This window comes from Echinops telfairi, unplaced genomic scaffold (genome assembly GCF_000313985.2).
Source record: "Echinops telfairi isolate 266 unplaced genomic scaffold, ASM31398v2 ScPeMD7_7424;HRSCAF=8462, whole genome shotgun sequence".
NCBI classification, from domain to species: domain Eukaryota; kingdom Metazoa; phylum Chordata; class Mammalia; order Afrosoricida; family Tenrecidae; genus Echinops; species Echinops telfairi.
Window position 1 is genome coordinate 45780449 of NW_022111324.1, and position 8930 is coordinate 45789378.

Here is an 8930-nt window from a genome sequence, read left to right on the forward strand (position 1 = left end):
AGGATGGCGCGGGACTGAGTGTGTTTCCATCCAGAGGTGCCTGGGCAGAAAGGCCTGGCGGTCACCTTCTGCAGACACACAGGAGACCGCTGCCAGTTAGAACCCACTTGACAGCAATGGGTAGTGTTGTTTCCAGGGCAGGGCTAGGTCCGGCAGTGCTACGTGAGCAGGATGTAAGGGCACTGGTTCTTCTGTGCCAGGCTCACATTTGTGGCAACCCCCCCCCCCCCTCCCCCACTGGCCCCAGCGAAGCACACTTGCTCAGGGTCCCACACACACGGTGTCCCCCATCCTCACCCCAGTACCCACTATCCCTCTTGATGTTGGCGCAACTCTTAGCTCCCCAAATCCCTCGCAGCCCCGAGAGTGAGAGAAGTAAGACAACGTGACGATGGCTGCCTGGATTTATATACAACCCTCAGTCAGACACTTCGTTCTCTCCATGCATTGGCAGGGACGCTCCGGGACGCAGTGATCCAAGGGCAGGCCTTCCGCCTCTATTGTCTGTCTCATGGTTGGACCCTCGGGGAGGGAAGACCAGCCTGTGGGGCCTGCTGTGGTGGGCGAGGGGCTGGGCAGCGGAGTAAATAAGAATGGACGCTGGGAGCATGGTGGAAGGCCCTGAGGACCCTCCGGGGCTCTTGGGCATCAGCTTCCCCAGCCAATCCATCCCTGAGCACCAGAAGCAAAGCTCATTGCTGGGCCTGGTGGGAGGGGTCATGGGCGCCCCACTGGACAAGCTGAGCGCTGAGCCATGCTTGACTACCATATCCCGAGTTCTCCACGACTTAGCTCTGCCTTCCAAGGGGGACGGGGGAGCAAAGCCCCCAGGTGTGGAGCTGCACAGGTGGCAGGGCTGGAGGATGGGCGATCAATGCCACCCAGTACTGACCTGCCTGATAAGCCCAAGTCTCCTCCAGCCCCTCCCTGAGGAGGCACACCAGGAGGCCCCACACTCCTTCCCCGTGGGATTGGCTGCAGTACACGCATCCCGAGAGGGAGAAGGGGACAAGGCCGCAGGCTTTCAGAGGGGCGGGCGGAGCGGCCCTGGCGCCGTCCAATACCAGAGGCTGGCAGCCGGCCTCCGGGTCTTGCAGCTCCTAGCTGAGCATCTTGTGCCGATCGAAGACGGTCTTGCGCTGCTCCTGCACCTGCAGCTTCCATCGCTGCTGCGCGCCTTCCACGCGCTCCAGGACGGTGTTGGCGCGGGGCCCCCCCAGGGAGGCGGCGGTGGCGGCCATGGAGCGCGCATCCTGAAGTGGGGAGAGAAAGGAGGGGTGGGCGCTGGAGCCGTGGGTCCTGGACACCTGGTCTCCCCCAGGGCGCGGGACCCGGGAAGACTCTGCCCCTCCAGCCTGGGTCCTGGCCAGTGTTTGCAGAGTCTGTCCCGTGGCTGCTGCCCTTGACTTTCAGGCGGAGTGTTAAGTGTTGGCCTCACAGCCTCCTGTGATACAGAGGTATGCTGTGTGGGCAATGTGCCAGCAGGTCCCGTGGTGGCCCTGCCTGCCACCACCCAGGGATGGCAGGGACACCCAGGTTGCCTTGCAGTGGCAGCATGCCTGCTTGTGGGGGTGGAGGCCTGCTAAGGAGTCCATACAGATGAAGGCCCACAGCCCAGGTTCCCTAGGAGAGACGGGGTGGGGCAGCAGGGACGGGGTTGTGGCGTGCCTCCTTCAGTCCCGCTCCCGTCTTGGAGAAGCTGAGGCACCCCAGCACCTTCGTGAGCAAGAGCAGGAGCAAGCGAGCAGCCTACCCGGGGCCCCTGCCCCTCTGCTCTCAGAGTGGGCTCTGTTGTCAGAGGCAGGCAGCATCCTCCCCTAATTACCACTTCTCCTCCTCTGAAGCTCCGGAGCCCATGCATTTCCTGCAGGACCCGAACCTGATCTTTGGGGGGGAATTAGAGCCCAGGGCCAGGCCCACACCCCCTCGGGGATTTCCTCCCTAGCTCTCCCTGCCTCTCATCTCCTGCCACACACCTCTTAAGGGATTAGCACACCTCTCTAAGCCCAGAGCCGCCCAGTAAATGCAACTTTGCTTCTAATGCCCCGAGTTGGCACGTCTTCTGTCGCCACGCAGCTGCCAGGTTGGGGAGGAGGGGGTGGCCGGGAGCGGGCTGGTGGCCGCAGGGAAGTGGGCTGGCTAGGGGTGGGGTGGTGGTGGTGGTGGTTCACCAGTACTGCCACTGCCACGGCCACAGTGCCGAGTCGCTGCTGGGGACACAGACCCAGACCAGTCAGAGATGGCCACTGCCCTCTGGGAGCCCTGGTCCAGCCCTGGAGGCTCCCTCTGCCAGGCCACCGGGAATCCTGGTCACGCCTTAGGAGGAAGAGTGGCAGCAGTAGGCTGGGGGCACTGAGCTGACTCAGACTCCTTCCTGACCTCAGGGGTGAGCCCACGCCCTATGGCCCGCACACAAGGCCACAGCCAGAGCCAGGGTGGGCGGAGCCACTTAGCGGTGTCTCCATATTGCTGGCCAATCGCTCGCTCTCTTTGCACAACCTTCAACCTAACCGAGACTTGCAGACCTTTTAGGACCCTGTCAGCGGCCAGTTGCTGTCCAGTCAATTCTGATTAGAGCTGCCCGCACCCTCGGCTTCTCAAGGCTGTCATAGTTACAGAAGCACCTGGCCACATTGTTCTTCCACAGAGCGGCTGGGGGCTTCAAACCATTGACTTTTTGGTTGGCAGTCAAACACCACCAGGGCTCACTTCCCCCCAAAATAACCATCACCAACTAGCCAAACGGCAGCTCACGGCAACCCTGTAGGACAGAGCGGAGCAGCACTGCCCACAGGTGTCCCAAGACTGGACATCTTTATGGAAGCAGACCGCTGCATCTTTCTCCCAAGGAGCTGCAACTCTCGACCTTTCAGGTACCAGCTGAGCACTTTAACCACGGTGCCACCAAGGCTCCCTCTCCTTTCGGGAGCCATCAAGTTGCAACTAATAAACTAGCAAGTGCGTGTGTGTCCACCTGCAGGAAGAAGTTGCACCCAGTGGAATCCGGCTCACCTGGTGGGCCGCGCGTGATCTGTTCTCTTCTGCTCTGTTGTGCTTCCTTTTGTAAAATCCCCTTGCCAAGAGGGTCTCACACGGGCAGGGCACCCATGGTTTGGGCGCCCTGCTGAGTGGAGGGTGAGTGTGTGGCAAGGGAAGGGGAAATGATGTTCGCAGAGTGCTGGGGATGACGGGCTGGGTCGCAGCGCCGGACCCCAAGAAAAGCTGAACCGTCAGCTTCCCGTGTTTGGGGCCTGTCTCAGGGTAAGGGATTGAACAGCGGGAGGGGAGCGTTCCCTGCAGGGTAAGCTGAGGCAGGTGCCGAGGTCAGCCCTCCTCAAGCTGGGGCTGAAGGATGAGGCCTTGTCCCCAAAGGTGCTGGCCTGGCCCAGCAGAGCCACACGGGTTCACCAGCTGCTCACCTGCCTCTGCTGCTCCCCCAGGACTCCTGTGGAAAGTGCCAGTGCTGGCAGCTGGCAGAAGATAGGCACCTGATGCCTCCGGGTACCCCGCAGTCTCTGGGCACCCTGCTCTGCTTGTGTGCAGCCTGCGACCATTTGCATAGTAGTTATGCTAAGTGTTGACCTTTGGCAATGACCCACCTTCCCGGGACCTCCCTCCTCTTCAGTAAGGTGGAGACTGGGAGAGTCCCTGCTGAGTGAGACAGTGGGAGTGAGCCTTTGGCCACCCCCGGGGTGCGGGTGAGGAGCAAGTACTCCACAGAACAGAAGCAGTGACTATGGTTGGGCCCAAGCTCTGGGGTCCGCTGGGCAGCGGAGGAGCCGGAAGCGGGCAGCCCATGGCTGGGAGGAGCTGCCTTTGACAAAGTCTTCCTGTGGCTACACTGCCTTTCAACTCTGTGTGGACCAGCCTCTGGAGTGTCCAGCCCGTTTAGCCCAGGCAATCCCGGGCGATGGGCAAGATGCCGGGTGGTTAAAAACTGGGGCAATTGGAGTCACAGTAGAAGGGGTGGAAGCACAGGCCACAGGCCTGCTGGGAACATCATCTCTGCCGAGGGCTGCACAGGTGCACAGAGAGCAGGTGACCACCCTGTCTCCCGAGTCAGCACCCTGAGAGGGCTCACTCCACCCCTTCCCAGCTCCACCCAGGGTGGGAACCTGGTACATTTTCCCCCCTGTTACGGTTCCCTCCTGGATTCTCTCTGCCGGCCACAACGAAATAGGTTCAGACCGGACTGACACCCTGCTCCCAAGCGCCTGCTCTGCCTCCACTCCCCAGGTGCACTAGTTTGGAGGGAGGGGCATCAGTGTCCTCACTTCTAGGAAGTGAGGTCTCCTGACAGGGCCTCAGGGGAAGGGCAGCCTGGTTGTGTCCCCAGAGGATGAGGGTGGGGTGCTCCAAGGCTGGCACTTCCGCCTGCCTCCCCGGGAGGGCGCCTTGCGAGGGGAAGCCAAGAACGGAGCATTAAGGGAACATGCTGAACTTCACCGCAGGACCGCAGCGTCATCTGTCTCCCTTCATGTAAAGTCTTAACAAACAGCTCCTAAGTGGGGGAAAGCTGCTGCTGAGAGGCTCCGTGTTCCCCTCACTAATAGTCTGATTAAAGGTATTAAAGACTCCGCGTCTGCTGCAGGGCCGGCCCAGAGAGGCCCAAGCCACTCCGGATCGCAGCGCAGGATGGCGGCAGGCAGAGGCGGCTCTGGGTTTCTGAAGGTCCACTGTGGGACCAAGCGGGTGTGACTCTGAGGGCGGCCACTACGCTGATTCGTTGCAGGCTGGCCTCGCTGGGGGCCCTCACAGTGCGGGTGCCCCTCCTCCCAGACGGGAGGCTCTGAAAGAGGAGCCAGCTTTCTACCCTGGGCAGCTCAGCTGTCCAGTGGCTGGGTCAGTCTGATTCAGGGGTCTCGTCTCAGGGCCCAGCTGGGTCTTTCTTTGGCTTGCTTCACATAAAACGGAGCCAACATGCACAATCCAAGAAGTAGGCTGGTTCTTTCCGGGTGTGGGGGCAAGACATAGCCGGGGAAGGAGCTCAGCGTCAAGGGCCCAGATGCTAATGTGCATGAGCCTGGGCCCTGCAAAGCCCCTGGTGGTAGCCTTCTTAGACACGCCCCCGCCCCGTCCCTCACCACACCAAGCGCCAGTCTGGGTCACGCTGCACTGAGCCTTGGGTGTCTATGGGTTCTCGGCCGTCCCCCTAGGTCCAGACTAACATCACTGACAACTGCTACATGTACCAGATCTCTCTGGTAAAGAGCCTCTCGGGGAACAAGACTTGCCACCCCAGGTGACACCCTGTCCCTAGCTTCCCCTCAATCCTCCTCCCCAGCCCTGGGGCAGAACAGGACCAAGCTTGTCCCTCACCCTGGCATATGGCTCAGAGTGGCCCTAGTGTAAAACCCTTTCAAAAGGTGATTACAGAACTTCCTAGGGAATGCATACCGTTCCTGCCTTGGCCAGACTCGCTGCCTCTCTCCAACTGCCACATGCTGCTGCCAGTCAATTTCACACGGCAGATCCAATAATGCCATCCCATGTCCCCTTCCTAGTGCAGGCTCAATGACGCCATCCAATGTCCCCTTCCTACTGCAGGCCTAATAACACCAGTCACCTCCCAAATACCTTGCTGCTGAACTAGTTCCTTATACAGCCTTCTGAGATGTGCCCGGGAATAGGCCCTCTCAGCCTGCCTTCTCCTTCCTGTCCCTTCCCCCTGCCCCACCCCCACCACACTGGGTATTTCAGTGAGCTATGTGCCTCTAAGAATGAGCTGGTTTACCCAGGCCTCAGTACCGAGGGGCATTAGCATGGTCCCGGAGCCCTAGTGGTGCAGTGAAGCAGCTGGCTGTGAACGGAAATGTGGGCCCTTGGAACCATGCAGGCTCTCCGCAGGGAAGGACTGGTGCTCCCTCCACTCCTGCTATGCCCATTGCCTTGGAGTCTGGCGGGGAGGGCAGCTCCACTCTGCCACGCTGGGCTGCTCAGTGTCAGAGCTAATGCAACAGCCAAGTGCTGAGGCAACAACTAGTGCGCCGGTTTCAGATGTAATACTGAACCAGGACGCTAAGAGTCATGGGGCGCCAAAACCTGCGGCCAGCGCCATGCTCTCTACTCCTGGGCTGCAGGGCACCTGATGAGCTTTCTAGAAGCCTGGAGGCCCTGTGGGCGGGGCTCCCTCAGGCGTCCATCTGCTCCCTGGCACTCAGAGGGAAAAGGAGACCACTTCCCCCGCGGCTGAGTCTTCTCCCCACCGTCACCTGCTCGCTTTGCCTCCCTCCCGCAGCTCTCCCCACGGACGAGCCCAGCCCTGTGTCCTGCTGTGGCGGGGTCCGAGCCCACAGAAACCCTTCCTTCTTGCTCTTCAAAGAGGGCCAGGCCTGCACATCCAAAAGGCCCTGTTTGCCTCTTCTGCCCCAGCACACATGTTTTGCTGCTTCCTCCTTTCAAAGAGCGTCTGAGCCGGGGGATTAGGTCTAATGCCGCTGGAATCCAAGGAGAGGCTGTGCCCAGCAATCAGGGCCCACGGAGGCGCTGCCAGCACTTTCAAAGGGAACACGACAGGCTTTCATCTCCCTGCGCCGACGGACACTCGGCCGAGGCTGTGGGGGAGGCCGCCCCTTCCTCTGCCAATTCTGCAGCTCCAGGGACGGGGGCGATGGAGCCAAGGGCCCCCAAATTCTCAGAAATGATCTTACCACTGGGTCTCTCCTTGCCAGTGCCTGGCGGAGGGGGCTGGAAGCCCGGGGCCTGCCTAGATCAGTCGCGCACTGAAAGGTCATGCTCCTGGATTTCTGCTTTGTGGGGCCAAAGCCGGATTCCTCCCACCTCCATTCCAGGAGGGATCATCCTTGCGTCTGTCTTATGAGAAATGCCCACCAGACCCGACACACCAGAGACAGAGCCATAAGCCTGTCCCTGGGATGCCACCTGGGGCCATGGGCTTGCTCTACTCCCAGTCTCGTACTCTCCCTTCCCCACCTGCCCCGGGGAAGACTGGGAGAGCAGGTCAGCCCTCTCTACGCAGCAGACCCTGGGTTCTCCTAGGCCCCCGCGCACCCGGCACCCTCAGCTTACTTGTCTCCGTCCACCATGAGTGGGCAGAGAATCCGTCGAGCCAGACAGGCTTCCTTCTCAAGACTAATCCACACACTCACACACTCACTCACACACACACAGGCACTCACTCTCACACACACTCTCTCTCTCCCACTGACACTGAGTCAATGCTGACTCATAGTGACCCTACAGGACAGAGCAGAACTGCACCTGTAAGTTTCTGAGACTGTAACACTTTACAGGAGTAGAAAGCCTCATCTCTCTCCCAAAGAGCAGCTGGTGGTTTCAAACTGCTGACCTTGCGGCTAGCATTCCCCCCGAGATTTTTTCTATTAGGAACCTCCCAAAGACCTCAGCGTCTCACTTGTACAACCTCACCTGACTGTCCCCTCATTTCTGCCTCGGTTCCTGGCTCCACTTAAAAGCATTAACAGCAGAGGTACCAAGTCACGTGCCCAACCCAGGGACTCTACACCCCCAAACCCAATGCAACGCGTCCATTCCTGTTCCTGGCGACCCACAGGACAGAGGAGCGCTGCCTCAGTGGGTGTCTGAGGTTGTAATCTTTACAGAAGCAGCCAGCCTTCCCTCATCTGTGGTGCAGCTCATGGGCTTGAACCGCAAACCTTATGGTTAGAAACCTAGCCCACTGCGCCACCAGGGCTCCTTAGTGATCCCTCCCCCCACCTCAGCAACAGAAATCCAAGAAGCCAGTGGACAGCAGCAACCCCCTCACACACACACCCAGAAGTGTGGGTGCTAGGAATGCCTAAGTGGGGGAGCCAGGCAGCCACTGGCTGGGAGGCTGGAGACAGGGCAGAAGCAGCTAAGGGCATAGGCAGGCTGGATCACACAAGGGCAGCCCCTTCCCTGCTCTCAAGGTCCCTACTGAAATGCATGCTGCCCCAGCCCTGCAGTGCTGTCTGCCCAGGCATGGTAGGTCAGGGTATGGACAACTGAACACAACTTTGTGTTACCTTTCAGAACCTGGGGCTGTCACCCACCCCTTCTCTCTCCCTCCCCCGGGCAGGCACCTCCTCGCTAGCTTGTGACTTGAAAGTCCGAACCCTGGCACTGCCTGGCCTGGGCTGCAGGCTCTGCCTGCAGGAGCCAGATGGATCAAGTCAAACCCCTCCTGCCCAAGGCCACCTTCATACAGACAGGCAGCCCCAACTTCAGAGGGAAGGGGGTCTCCTGAGGGGAAGAGACCTGGGCTCCCTTCCAAGGAGGGCACACTGCCCTCTCCCCTCTGGCTCCGTCACCAGGACGCCAGGAGACACAAGGCCGTGCCCGAGAGCCACGCATTCCGGGGAAATGGCACTTGGACTGTATAATCACCGGGCTGCATCTCTCAATTACTCCCCCAGCCAGGTCTGCAATTACCACCTTACCCCTAATCGCTGAGTGTTTATTAGCAATGCTCTTCTCCTATAGAACTGCTATTACTGCACATTAATAACTGGGTAAGCACTCAGGGTTTCCTCTTGAACACAGACCACCCAACTGCCAGCGACTCCGCCCCCGAGACCCAGCCCTGGGGGGGAGGCACATCCTCTCCCTCTCCCTTTGGCCACACTCATGCTGGCAGGAGGCTGGGGCAGATCAGGGAAGGTCCACGCCTGCGGCCGGAGGAAGCACCCCGCCTTCCTGACCTGGCCTCGTCCTCAGCCTGGGCCAGCCAGAGCCATGCCACCTGGGAAGCAACATCCCTGCACCTGAGCCCCTACATCCTCCCTCTATTGGCAAGTGACAGTTTAGTTGAAGGTGGCTGCTGACCTCTGGTAACAATGAACTCACTGCACCTCCTCCTCTTACCTCTGGTTCTCTTACCTCTGGTTACACATAAGTCACTGCACCTCCTTCTCTTACCTCTGCTAGCGTGGAAATCACTATCCTTCCTTGTCTTACCTCTGGTTACA

At 59.9% G+C, this 8930-nt stretch overlaps 1 protein-coding gene across 3 annotated transcripts in view; it reads right to left on the reverse strand.

The window, feature by feature from the left end:
• Window positions 1–390: 390 nt before the first annotated feature.
• The window catches only part of TMEM9 (transmembrane protein 9), a 23817-nt gene continuing 15277 nt past the window's right edge, over window positions 391–8930 (reverse strand). For all 3 annotated transcript variants that reach the window (XM_004699789.2, XM_045298160.1, XM_045298161.1), the window contains exon 6: window positions 391–1253. In XM_004699789.2, the coding sequence (XP_004699846.1) occupies window positions 1101–1253 (153 nt within the window). In that variant the 3' untranslated portion in view covers window positions 391–1100. The remainder of the gene's footprint in view (window positions 1254–8930) is intronic.